General features: G+C 46.0%; 2 protein-coding genes across 2 annotated transcripts in view; both read left to right on the forward strand.

Moving 5' to 3' along the window:
• Window positions 1-145: 145 nt before the first annotated feature.
• On the forward strand, window positions 146-7,529 carry med27 (mediator complex subunit 27). Its single transcript, XM_038704247.1, has 8 exons — window positions 146-348; window positions 2,496-2,640; window positions 2,811-2,941; window positions 4,436-4,529; window positions 5,538-5,645; window positions 5,730-5,771; window positions 5,875-5,952; window positions 7,309-7,529. Exons 1-8 carry the CDS (start codon window positions 146-148, stop codon window positions 7,441-7,443), a joined length of 936 nt encoding a protein of 311 aa, XP_038560175.1. The 3' UTR covers window positions 7,444-7,529.
• Window positions 7,530-11,464: 3,935 nt separating this feature from the next.
• The window catches only part of LOC119892359 (formin-binding protein 1-like), a 68,965-nt gene continuing 66,528 nt past the window's right edge, over window positions 11,465-13,901 (forward strand). The window contains exon 1 of the mRNA XM_038704561.1: window positions 11,465-12,054. Coding sequence (XP_038560489.1) covers window positions 12,025-12,054 — 30 coding nt within the window. The 5' untranslated portion in view covers window positions 11,465-12,024. The remainder of the gene's footprint in view (window positions 12,055-13,901) is intronic.

Genomic DNA, 13,901 nt, shown 5'->3' on the forward strand with positions numbered 1-13,901 from the left:
CACAGCAGCAGGCCTCTTCATCTCAGACCGCTTCATCCTTCTGCCACGTGAGGCGCCGTTTCTCTTCTCTTTATGTGCGGAAGAAGAAGAAGAAGAAGAAGACGTCATCTCTGTGCGCAGGCAGTAGCAGACAGAGGCAGAGAAGATGGCGGACGTGGTGAACGTCGGGGTGAATCTGGACGCTTTCTCTCACGCCATTAATGGCATCCAGGCGCTCCGCTCCAGCGTGAGCCGCGTATTCGAGTCCCTGAAGGACGGCATGAAGAACCGGGAAACCCTAGAAGGCCGAGAGAAGCAGTTTATAGCCGAGTTCCAGGACAATCTGCAGGCAGTCAACAGAGACCTCAAGTGAGTCCGCACACCAGACTCCAGTCAACTTTCAGTCTATTTAAGCCCGTTTATAACGCGCTCCCACCAGACTCCACTCAACTTTCAGTCGATTTAAGCCCGTTTATAACGCGCTCCCACCAGACTCCACTCAACTTTCAGTCGATTTAAGCCCGTTTATAACGCGCTCCCACCAGACTCCACTCAACTTTCAGTCGATTTAAGCCCGTTTATAACGCGCTCCCACCAGACTCCACTCAACTTTCAGTCGATTTAAGCCCGTTTATAACGCGCTCCCACCAGACTCCACTCAACTTTCAGTCGATTTAAGCCCGTTTATAACGCGCTCCCACCAGACTCCACTCAACTTTCAGTCGATTTAAGCCCGTTTATAACGCGCTCCCACCAGACTGGAGACATTTCTGCTCTACTCGATACCTGGCTGTTTCGGTCGGTACCACAAAGGTACCGAGTAGCGATACCTGTCCCTGTTTGGGACCCCCGTAGTCGCTCTGGATTCTGCTCTGACCGCTTCGCTGTTTGCTGTCAGGAGGAGCTCGGAGTTAACTGCTTAGATTAAATCAGTTTTTTACTTTAGTTTTTGGGATTACAGCGTTGATCCAGCTTCACTGGAGCTTCTCAGCAGCTTCCCTGCACATTGACTTCATATTTATAGAAAACATTGCTGGAGAAAAGAAAGCGAGGAAGCTGAACTACCTGGTGAGATCAGAAAACATGTCTGTAACTTTATTCCAGCTGTGGTTGTACTTTACTGTGAGCAGGTTAGCATAGCCCTGATCGAACCAAACTCCATTCAGAAAACAAACGGTTTAACAGCTGCCGTCCTGCTGACAGACCTGACAAAGCATGAATTCAGTTAAACAGATCTGCATCATGTAGATGTTATTTCAGCATCCGTTTGTTGCTCTTTAATCACAGAGTTGCGGTGAGCTGTGTTTATTCGCTTGTGGCGTTGTGTGTGAACACTCAGCAGCTGTCCAGTGAGGAATAAACTGGAGTTTCCAACCCCACTACTGCCGTGGACATTATTATCTGTTTAATACTTAATTACTTTCCAAAACTCCCTGCTGCTGCGATTTATTCACTAGTACTGTAATGTCGTGGAAAAATTCAAGACTTGGGCCAGATAAGAAAGCTTGAACTTTTACCAACATTTTTATTATCAACAAAAACAGACACCAATTAGAATACAAAAGTTCCACCGGAGTGAGTCAGAGATCGCTGCAAAATAGAGTCCCATTCTGTTACCCGAGTCCACAAGAAAACCATGTAACGACTGACTTTCACCTCCTTTTGGACCTGCTTTTATAGCTCTGTTTCTTGGCTTCACATCATCGCTTGGCTCTCTTTCCTGCTGCACCTGGGTCTGGGAAAGTCCCTGACTGCCTGCTCCTCCTCTCTGTGTCTTTTGCCCGCACTCTGCCTGATCATGCCATTTCATCCATAACCTGACTTTTATGGAATAAACTGTCGTTTGTGCTCTGTGCTAGAAACAGGACATTCTCACTGTGATGGACTATATTGATGTATGTTTTGTAATACAAAGCACACGAGCTTGCTGACACACACACATGTGCTACTGCTGAGCCTGGGCAGTTAGATACAGAAAGCAGCACACACACTCAGAGCTGTAGAGTTTTAACACTGTCATCCTAACTTTACACTATAAAATAACACTTTACATGATGACAATGTAGACCACCATCGCTCTAGTAATTAATGATAACAATTTAGGCTATAATGCTCCAAAATAATTCACTAGTACTGTCCACCATAACGATTCTATGTAAATATTGTACACACGGCTTTATATTTTCACTCTGATATTTCTGTACTTCTCTATGTAACTTTCTTTCTCTTCCTTTGCCTTTGTGCAGCTGTGACCCAGAGTCACAGAGTCTGAAGGGACTGTTGGATAATCCGACCTCAGAACAACCAAGAACTTCATATTTCTGCCATTTCATACAGTACTTAGAGCTGGAACACCACATTCTGGGTCTCAACCCAAACCGACCACAGATTTCAGTGTTACACCTCCGTTAATGCGACTATCCTCTTCCCCTCAGCTCACAGTCGTATTGAAGCCCGAACCAATCACAAGATAGTCTGATCTGATTACCCCCCCCCCCCCCCCCCGTCTGTCTCAGTGAGTTGGAGCGTCTCAGTGGTCTGGTGGGTCGGCCCTCAGAGTCTCACCCTCTCCATAACAGCGGCCTTCTCAGTCTGGATCCAGTTCAGGACAAGACCCCGTTATACTCGCAGCTGCTTCAGGCCTACAAGTGGTCCAACAAGGTAAGCATGCTAACAGGACTGCCCTGACACACTGCAGGTGAGTTGACGTGAGCGCTGCGAGGCTCCGTGAATACCTTTTGTATGGTGAGTGTTTGTGTCCAACAGCTGATCAGCTGACTGTGTGACCTCACACTACATCATCATGACGAAGTGTGTCTGTCTGTGTGTAGTTGCAGTACCACGCCGGTTTGGCTTCAAGTTTGTTGAATCAGCAGTCTCTCAAACGATCAGCCAATCAGATGGGAGCTTCAGCCAAGAGACGACCCAAAGTCCAACCCAGTACTCTGGTACTACCTCCTCAGTGAGTACTGCAGTAACATGTACCTGCTATACTGCTATAATACAGCAGGTGTGTGTGTGTGTGTGTGTTTTCCCTTCAGAAATGAGAATCCCCCCGAGGGGAAATCCTTTTGTCACAGCTGCACCCTTATCAAGGCATCAGGAATAATAATAGAAAGTAGGTAGAATACAGAGTGTAAGTTAAAAACGCACGTGCAGTATTTACATGTTAGTGAAGCGTCGTCACGCTGAATAAAGGTAGTTACGTTGGCGAAGCATCGTCACGCTGAATAAAGGTAGTTACGTTAGCGAAGCATCGTCACGCTGAATAAAGGTAGTTACGTTAGCGAAGCATCGTCACGCTGAATAAAGGTAGTTACGTTAGCGAAGCATCGTCACGCTGTATAAAGGTAGTTACGTTGGCGAAGCATCGTCACGCTGAATAAAGGTAGTTACGTTAGCGAAGCATCGTCACGCTGAATAAAGGTAGTTACGTTGGCGAAGCATCGTCACGCTGAATAAAGGTAGTTACGTTGGCGAAGCATCGTCACGCTGAATAAAGGTAGTTACGTTGGCGAAGCATCGTCACGCTGTATAAAGGTAGTTACGTTGGCGAAGCATCGTCACGCTGTATAAAGGTAGTTACGTTGGCGAAGCATCGTCACGCTGAATAAAGGTAGTTACGTTGGCGAAGCGTCGTCACGCTGAATAAAGGTAGTTACGTTAGCGAAGCGTCGTCACGCTGAATAAAGGTAGTTACGTTAGCGAAGCGTCGTCACGCTGAATAAAGGTAGTTACGTTAGCGAAGCGTCGTCACGCTGAATAAAGGTAGTTACGTTAGCGAAGCGTCGTCACGCTGAATAAAGGTAGTTACGTTGGCGAAGCATCGTCACGCTGAATAAAGGTAGTTACGTTAGCGAAGCATCGTCACGCTGAATAAAGGTAGTTACGTTAGCGAAGCATCCCTCTGCACATGTGGTTCTGTCAGTCAAACAAGGTCACCGCAGATCTGCCTGTTCAAAAAGATCCAACCAGATCTTTCAAATCGAGATAACAATAGGTTTTTTAATCGCTGGACATGAAACTGTGATGGAACAGGAAAACCTTATTCAACAGGACACTTTTAATTTCTAACAATGACAACAATCTGACAAAGGAGGCCGCCGCCGTCGGGCCGGTGTGCACAGCTAGAGGGTTAGCCGCTCGACGTGCATACAATCGCTGACTCGGGTTTAGGCACACGCCCCTGTGATGGTAGGAAGCTGCAACCGCCTTTTATACACATACTGCGCTTCCGGTCTAGACGGGCCGACTCATGCGGAGGCGCCGGGGCGTCTTATCTCTTTCTTCAGTGCTGTCACATGAACAGATCAGACGCATGTGAGGGTTTGAGACATGCTGTACGGAGGGGTCGCTGCTCTTTTCCTTCCCGTCTGTTTGGCAGGTGGACTCTAGCGGTGCGGAGTCCAGCAGCAGGAACTCACAGTACTGCACTACTCTGTCCCTCTGTGTGCAGGTACGTGGACGATGTCATCTCTCGGATCGGCAGGATGTTTCCTGATATGACCATCGAGCTGTTCCGACCCAACGGGACGTCGGCGGTGCTGCTGGTAAAGAACGCAGAACATTCAGCATTCAAAGTGTTCGCTGTCAGATGTTTCCTGCACACTGTGCCGGAGAATGAAATGTTAATAAATAAAAAGATAGAGATGAAAAATAAGCCTCAAATATAAAAAGTGTAACTAAAAACCAAATATAAACACTTAGACGAATTAACAGCTGTTAATTCTCCACGTGATGGTACAGGGTTAGCGAGTCCTGAGAGAGAGAGGGTTCAGCTCTGACACTCCTGTGTCCAGCCTCTCGCCGTACTGTGAGATGTGGAGTGAAGGTAAACCCGTGTTGTTTTCCCGGGTGGGAACGTCCACGTGTTGGTAGGATTTAGGGAGGCTGCGCTGGTCGTCGGCATCAGGGTGAGCTGTTTCTAACGTGCTGACTGCGTCGCTGCCGTAGAGTTGGCTCGCGGGGGGAAACGGCGGCCACAAATACAGCAGGAAATTCCCTCTGTAGAAAGTGGGGCAGTAAGAACTCCAGATCCGGCGAACAGTGTTCATAAACAGTCCACCCCTCCCCCTTTGGTCTTACCGGAGGCTGCGGTGCACTCAGGGAGTCTGAAGCGGAATGGCGTTTTCTGGGACGCCATCCGAGAGCCAGGTTTCTGTGAAAATCAGAGCGCAGCACTCTCGCATTTCCCGTTGGACTGTAATCCTGCCTCTGACGGCACGGTGGCTAGCAGGAGGCTGGGTAGTGCTGGTCGGTTAGCTCCCCTCTCTTACGTCGCCGCCTCAGGTGCGCGCTCCTCGGGTCAGCTTGTTCAGTCGAGCCTTCCTGGTGGCGGTAGCGTCGGGAGCGAACAGCGTGTTGTATGAAAGTGACTGTGTTGGCGATGTCCCGCCTTCTGACGTACGTTGGCACTCCAGGGAAAAACACTCAAAATGAAAACCGAAGAAAAGGCCGTGGCAGCAGAGCGAGCAAACGCGCCTGCCTCGAGCGGTGCCGTGGTTTTTTTTTTTTCGTCCAGGTGTGTTCAGACCAGGTGACGGTGTGCTCTCTCTCAGGTGACCCTGGGGAAAGTGCTGAAGGCCATCGTCGTGATGCGTTCACTGTTCATCGACAGAACCGTCGTCCGAGGATTCAACGAGAACGTTTACAGCGAGGACGGAAAGGTGAGAGGTTGAACTCACCTGACAGGTAACCCCTGACAACAGACTCGCTCACTGTCTCTGTAGTAACCCATCTGTCCTCCTTAGCTGGACATCTGGACCAAGTCTCAGTACCAGGTTTTCCAGAAGGTAAGACTCACCTGCCCTCACCTGGGCCTCTTACTGAGCGGCGTTACAGCCCAACACTGAGTCCCCAGAAATCTGCACACCTGATTGGTTGTGTTGTTGCTAGGTAACAGACCACGCCACCACCGCCCTGCTGCACTACCAGCTGCCCCAGATGCCCGACGTGGTGGTCCGATCCTTCATGGTGAGACTGCGATCCATGACCTCTCTACCTGCCTGTCTGTCTCGCTACCTGCCTGTCTCTCTACCTGCCTGTCTCGCCTGTCTCTCTACCTGCCTGTCTGTCTCTCTACCTGCCTGTCTCTCTACCTGCCTGTCTGTCTCGTCTGTCTCTCTACCTGCCTGTCTCTCTACCTGCCTGTCTCGCCTGTCTCTCTACCTGCCTGTCTGTCTCTCTACCTGCCTGTCTCTCTACCTGCCTGTCTGTCTCTCTACCTGCCTGTCTCGTCTGTCTCGCTACCTGTCTGTCTCGCTACCTGCCTGTTTCTCCACCTGCCTGTCTCACCTCTCTATACCTGCCTGTCTCGTCTGTCTCTCTGCCTGTCTCTCTGCCTGCCTGTCTGTCTCTCTACCTGCCTGTCTGTCTCTCTACTTGCTTGTTTCTCCACCTGCCTGTCTCACCTCTCTATGCCTGTCTCGTCTCACCTCTCTATACCTGCCTGTCTCGTCTCACCTCTCTATACCTGCCTGTCTCGTCTCTCTCTGCCTGTCTCTCTGCCTGTCTCTCTGCCTGCCTGTCTGTCTCTCTACCTGTCTGTCTCTCTACCTGCCTGTCTGTCTCTCTACCTGCCTGTCTCGTCTGTCTCGCTACCTGTCTGTCTCGCTACCTGCCTGTCTCTCCACCTGCCTGTCTCACCTCTCTATACCTGCCTGTCTCACCTCTCTATACCTGCCTGTCTCGTCTGTCTCTCTGCCTGTCTCGTCTGTCTCTCTGCCTGTCTCTCTACCTGTCTGTCTCTCTCTACTTGCCTGTCTCTCTACCTGCCTGTCTCACCTGCCTCTATACCTGCCTGTCTCACCTCTCTATACCTGCCTGTCTCGTCTCACCTCTCTATACCTGCCTGTCTCGTCTCACCTCTCTATACCTGCCTGTCTCGTCTGTCTCTCTGCCTCTCTGCCTGTCTCTCGTCTGTCTCTCTGCCTCTCTGCCTGTCTCTCGTCTGTCTCTCTGCCTGTCTCGTCTGTCTCTCTGCCTGTCTCTCGTCTGTCTCTCTGCCTCTCTGCCTGTCTCTCGTCTGTCTCTCTGCCTGTCTCGTCTGTCTCTCTGCCTGTCTCGTCTGTCTCTCTGCCTGTCTCTCTACCTGTCTGTCTCTCTCTACTTGCTTGTTTCTCCACCTGCCTGTCTCACCTCTCTATACCTGCCTGTCTCTCTCATCTGTCTCTGTCTGCCTGTCTGTCTGTCTCTCTACCTGCCTGTCTCACCTGCCTGTCTGTCTCTCTACCTGTCTGTCTCACCTGCCTGTCTGCCTGTCTCTACCTGTCTGTCTCTCTACCTGTCTGTCTCTCTACCTGCCTGTCTCACCTGCCTGTCTCTCTGTAGACCTGGTTGCGGAGCTACATCAAACTCTTCCAGTCTTCCTGTCAGCGCTGTGGACATTACCTGCAGGATGGACTTCCCCCAACGTGGAGGGACTTTAGGACCCTGGAGGCGTTTCACGACACCTGTCGTATGTGAATCTTTCCTGGTTTCGGGTTCTGGACTTGATGTGTTCTGGTTTTCTGTTTGTAAATAGAAGTTTGAATAAAACACACTTTGTTGTACACTTGTGTCTTGTTGTGAAGATGACCTCTAGTTCGTCCAATCGGCAGTGAGATTCAGAAAGACTTTCATCTGAGGCTCGGACCCGGGTACCTGCAGGTCTGGCTTTGCTTCTTAGTCTCATCACCCCGAGGGAATCTACAGCTATCTAACCTGCTTCCTGGGGGTAGGTCCATCGCAGCAGGTCCAGCCTTTGGGTCCCGGGAGGACCTCCTGTGTGTAACGTGAAGTCTGCTTTCAGCTGGCTCGGGGTCAGGGGTCAGGGGTCAGAGGTTGTGGTGTGGCCTCGCTCTAAATGTCATCCAGTACGCTGTGATGACTCGACTTCCTTTGAAGGTCTCACTTTTGACCTTGGCGGCCCCCCTTTCATCATATTCATCCTTTATCTCTCCCAAAACCAGCAGAAGGTTTTCAAGAAAGGTACCAGGCATGCCAGCTGTGTCCAGCCTGTGTCCAGCCTGTGTCCAGCCTGTGTCCAGCCTGTGTCCAGCCTGTGTCCAGCCTGTGTCCAGCTGTGGGAACGGCTGGATCTGACCACAGATGTGGTTTAACTGTTTGTTCTTCCTTCTCTGACAGCTAGGGGCCCCTTTATCTGCCTGTTAATAACGTTCAGGACTGCAGGACTTTGAAGCAAACATTTCATTATTCAGCATTTAATAATCAGTTTCTGATGGAGTGCGTCTCCAGCAGAGTCTGAAGCTCAGAGGTGAGCTAATGACAGGGATCATTACCCTTTATCAATTATTGATCAGCAGCAGTCAGAAGGACACCAGAGACCTTCTTCTCTGCAGTCTGAGAATAAAACTCAGCAGGTAAATTATCATAGAAATGAAATATCACTTTATTATTAGGAGAGTGTGACCTCTGACCTTTGACAGTCAGGTGACCTCCGACGTGATTGGACAGCTGAGTGTTTCATTAAGGACGACCTCAGGACGAGAGAGCTCAAGTTTTAACATTTTCAAACTGTCAGCGTATTAACCTTTCCTGTGAAGTTAGAATACGTCACATCGAAACGTTAACATTTCCTCACGTTAGAGGAACAGCATGAACACAGACAGCAGATACTAGTCAGAGCTGCTGGCGCGTACGCCGTCAGTGGAGGAAGAACACCAGAGAACTGTGAGCAGACAGAAGACGATCACCGATTACTGACAGAACTTCAGTTCTGAACTGAACTGAAGAAGTCCTTTGGATGAGGGACAAAACGTCTTCCAGTATCTTCAACCAAGTCCAGTTGCCCTTGATTTTAACCTTCGTTGGAGAACTATGACCTGGATGACTGAAAATAGAATTAAAATTAAAATAACTTATAACAGTAGCCACAGTAAAACAGTGCAAATGGAGGTAGAAATTTTTTTTTCAATTGTCCTCCCTGCCATGACTAGGAGCTGTTGTACAGTCTGATGGCCAGGGGGACGAAAGAGTTTTTAAGTTTACTGACTTTTTTACTTACAGAACCGATAACTGATCTGATAACTGATAGAACTGATAACTGATCTGATAACTGATAACTGATCTGATAACTGATAGAACCGATAACTGATCTGATAACTGATAGAACCGATAATTGATAGAACTGATAACTGATCTAATAACTGATAGAACGATAACTGATCTGATAACTGATAGAACCGATAACTGATCTGATAACTGATAGAACCGATAATTGATAGAACCGATAACTGATCTGATAACTGATAGAACCGATAATTGATAGAACTGATAACTGATCTGATAACTGATAGAACTTATAATTGATAGAACCGATAACTGATCTGATAACTGATAGAACCGATAACTGATCTGATAACTGATAGAACCGATAACTGATCTGATAACTGATAGAACCGATAACTGAACTGATAACTGATAGAACCGATAATTGATAGAACTGATAACTGATCTGATAACTGATAGAACTTATAATTGATAGAACCGATAACTGATCTGATAACTGATAGAACCGATAACTGATCTGATAACTGATAGAACCGATAATTGATAGAACTGATAACTGATCTAATAACTGATAGAACGATAACTGATCTGATAACTGATAGAACTTATAATTGATAGAACCGATAACTGATCTGATAACTGATAGAACCGATAACTGATCTGATAACTGATAGAACCGATAATTGATAGAACTGATAACTGATCTGATAACTGATAGAACCGATAACTGATCTGATAACTGATAGAACCGATAATTGATAGAACTGATAACTGATCTAATAACTGATAGAACGATAACTGATCTGATAACTGATAGAACTTATAATTGATAGAACCGATAACTGATCTGATAACTGATAGAACCGATAACTGATCTGATAACTGATAGAACCGATAATTGATAGAACTGATAACTGATCTGATAACTGATAGAACTTATAATTGATAGAACCGATAACTGATCTGATAACTGATAGAACCGATAACTGATCTGATAACTGATAGAACCGATAATTGATAGAACTGATAACTGATCTGATAACTGATAGAACTGATAACTGATCTGATAACTGATAGAACTTATAATTGATAGAACTGATAACTGATCTGATAACTGATAGAACCGATAACTGATAGAACTGATAACTGATCTGATAACTGATAGAACCGATAATTGATAGAACTGATAACTGATCTGATAACTGATAGAACCGATAACTGATAGAACTGATAACTGATCTGATAACTGATAGAACCGATAATTGATAGAACTGATAACTGATCTAATAACTGATAAAACCGATAACTGATAGAACTGATAACTGATAGAACCGATAACTGATCTGATAACTGATAGAACCGATAATTGATAGAACTGATAACTGATCTGATAACTGATAGAACCGATAACTGATAGAACCGATAATTGATCTGATAACTGATAGAACCGATAACTGATAGAACCGATAACTGATCTGATAACTGATAGAACCGATAACTGATAGAACTGATAATTGATAGAACCGATAACTGATCTGATAACTGATAGAACCGATAACTGATAGAACTGATAATTGATAGAACCGATAACTGATCTGATAATTGATAGAACCGATAACTGATCTGATAACTGATAGAACTGATAATTGATAGAACCGATAACTGATCCGATAACTGATAGAACCGATAATTGATAGAACTGATAACTGATAGAACCGATAACTGATAGAACCGATAATTGATAGAACTGATAACTGATCTGATAACTGATAGAACTGATAACTGATAGAACCGATAATTGATAGAACTGATAACTGATAGAACCGATAACTGATAGAACTGATAACTGATCTGATAACTGATAGAACCGATAATTGATAGAACTGATAACTGATAGAACCGATAACTGATAGAACCGATAATTGATAGAACTGATAACTGATCTGATAACAGATAGAACCGATAACTGATAGAACCGATAATTGATAGAACTGATAACTGATTGGCTGCAGGGCTTAACGCTCTGGATCAATAAAGGTAAACTTTGGTTTTTAAACCTGTTGGCAGGGTGTTCAGCTCTGAAAGGAGAAATTCTCCACCGTTATGGAGCTCCCCTCCTTACTCTCCTCCCTTCCTCCTCCCCCTCCCCTCCCCTCCATCCTCCTCCTCCCCTCCTTCCCCTCCTCCCCTCCTTTCTCTCCTCAATTCCTCTTCCCCTCCTTCCTCTCCTCCCCTCCTTACTCTCCTCCCTTCCTCCTCCTCCTCCCCTCCCCTCCTCCCTTCCTCCCTTCCTCCTCCCCTCCTCTCCCCTCCATCCTCCTCCTCCCCTCTTTCCCCTCCTCCCCTTCCTCCTCCCCTTCTTCCTCTCCTCCCTTCCTCCTCCTCCCCTCCCCTCCATCCTCCTCCTCCCCTCTTTCCCCTCCTCCCCTCCTTCCTCTTCTCCCTTCCTCCTCCCCTCCTTCCCCTCCTTCCTCTCCTCCCCTCCTTCCTCTCCTCCCTTCCTCCTCCTCCTCCCCTCCTCCCCTCCTTACTCTCCTCCCCTCCTTCCCCTCCTGTCCTACCTGTCCTCCAAGTTCAGGTCCTCAGGTCGCATCAGGAGGTGATTCATGAGTGAGGGGCGCCTCCTGCTGGAGGACTGGCGCCACCACAGTCTGTACTGCATTAGAAGCAGTATTATCATCAGTATTATTTGTAGCCTAGTATTAGTACTAGGAGTATTAGTATTACTACTACAGGAAATATCCATCTGACACAAAGAAGCAGTTATTGTGTTTGACAGCAGGGCGGGGCTGCAACTGAGCATGCTCAGTACGCACGCACACAATCTCAGCATCTCCTGCTGATGACAAAGAGTCCTCGGGGAGACGCACCGCGCATGACCGCGTCCTCCGCTGCAGACACGGGCAGACAGACAGACGGGCGGCCGGTGTGTCTGAGAGGATGCGCGCGGCGGGCAGCAGCGGCAGCTCGCGCTGATTGTCGGATCAGTACCGGGAGGCGGAGCAGCAGCGGAGCGCGAGGAGCAGACCGGACACCATGAGCTGTAACTGGGGCACCGAGCTGTGGGTACGTAAACCTGCTGCACCTGCTGCACCCGGACTCTACTCCCCCAAAACCGGGGAGCGCGCTAACGTGGTCACCGTTTATGCTAAAACCAGCCGGTAACCGGGCGGCCTGTCGGTGTGTGTGTGTGTGTGTGTGTGTGAGAGAGAGAGAGGCCCTCGTGCTTCTGTCCGCTCTTCCATAGCAACACGGTGAGTGACGACAGCGGCTGCGGCTACGTGATGCTGCTACAGCGCGAGACCCAGAGACAGACCCCCCCAACACCTATTCAACAACTAGTAGCCTATTATTACTAATTATAATTATGATGATTAATAATAGTATTAATATCTTCTTGTATTTGGCATTTTGACGAGTGACTGATTTTTATTTCTTTGTCTCTACATTTTTCTCTCTGAGGTTCAGTTCACCTTCAGAAACACTCAGATTTCAGAATTTCTATAGTCAACCAGTGGTTCAGTCAGCCTGTAATAATATCAGTCAGCCTGTAATAATATCAGTCAGCCTGTAATAATATCAGTCAGTCTGTAATAATATCAGTCAGTCTGTAATAATATCAGTCAGTCTTTAGTTCAGTCAGTCTGTAATAATATCAGTCAGCCTGTAATAATATCAGTCAGTCTGTAATAATATCAGTCAGTCTTTAGTTCAGTCAGTCTGTAATAATATCAGTCAGTCTGTAATAATATCAGTCAGCCTGTAATAATATCAGTCAGTCTGTAATAATATCAGTCAGTCTTTAGTTCAGTCAGTCTGTAATAATATCAGTCAGTCTTTAGTTCAGTCAGTCTGTAATAATATCAGTCAGCCTGTAATAATATCAGTCAGTCTGTAATAATATCAGTCAGCCTGTAATAATATCAGTCAGTCTGTAATAATATCAGTCAGTCTGTAATAATATCAGTCAGTCTTTAGTTCAGTCAGTCTGTAATAATATCAGTCAGTCTGTAATAATATCAGTCAGTCTGTAATAATATCAGTCTGTAATAATATCAGTCAGTCTGTAATAATATCAGTCAGTCTGTAATAATATCAGTCAGTCTTTAGTTCAGTCAGTCTGTAATAATATCAGTCAGTCTTTAGTTCAGTCAGTCTGTAATAATATCAGTCAGTCTTTAGTTCAGTCAGTCTGTAATAATATCAGTCAGTCTTTAGTTCAGTCAGTCTGTAATAATATCAGTCAGTCTGTAATAATATCAGTCAGCCTGTAATAATATCAGTCAGTCTGTAATAATATCAGTCAGCCTGTAATAATATCAGTCAGTCTTTAGTTCAGTCAGTCTGTAATAATATCAGTCAGTCTGTAATAATATCAGTCAGCCTGTAATAATATCAGTCAGTCTGTAATAATATCAGCCTGTAATAATATCAGTCAGTCTGTAATAATATCAGTCAGTCTTTAGTTCAGTCAGCCTGTAATAATATCAGCCTGTAATAATATCAGTCAGTCTGTAATAATATCAGTCAGTCTTTAGTTCAGTCAGTCTGTAATAATATCAGTCAGTCTGTAATAATATCAGTCTGTAATAATATCAGTCAGTCTGTAATAATATCAGTCAGTCTTTAGTTCAGTCAGTCTGTAATAATATCAGTCAGTCTGTAATAATATCAGTCAGTCTTTAGTTCAGTCAGTCTGTAATAATATCAGTCAGTCTGTAATAATATCAGTCAGCCTGTAATAATATCAGTCAGTCTGTAATAATATCAGTCAGTCTTTAGTTCAGTCAGTCTGTAATAATATCAGTCAGCCTGTAATAATATCAGTCAGTCTTTAGTTCAGTCAGTCTGTAATAATATCAGTCAGTCTGTAATAATATCAGTCAGTCTTTAGTTCAGTCAGTCTGTAATAA

The sequence above is a fragment of the Micropterus salmoides genome, unplaced genomic scaffold (assembly GCF_014851395.1).
Source record: "Micropterus salmoides isolate LMB-PRFRI ecotype aquatic unplaced genomic scaffold, ASM1485139v1 Ms_hic_scaffold_7, whole genome shotgun sequence".
In the NCBI taxonomy this organism is placed as follows: domain Eukaryota; kingdom Metazoa; phylum Chordata; class Actinopteri; order Centrarchiformes; family Centrarchidae; genus Micropterus; species Micropterus salmoides.

Coding starts and splice junctions, on each gene's coding strand:
- med27 (XM_038704247.1), top strand. CDS start 146: ATGGCGGACGTGGTGAACGTCGGGGTGAATCTGGACGCTTTCTCTCAC. Junction 5,646..5,729: donor TTTACAGCGAGGACGGAAAG/GTGAGAGGTTGA, acceptor TGTCCTCCTTAG/CTGGACATCTGGACCAAGTC. Junction 5,772..5,874: donor AGTACCAGGTTTTCCAGAAG/GTAAGACTCACC, acceptor TGTTGTTGCTAG/GTAACAGACCACGCCACCAC.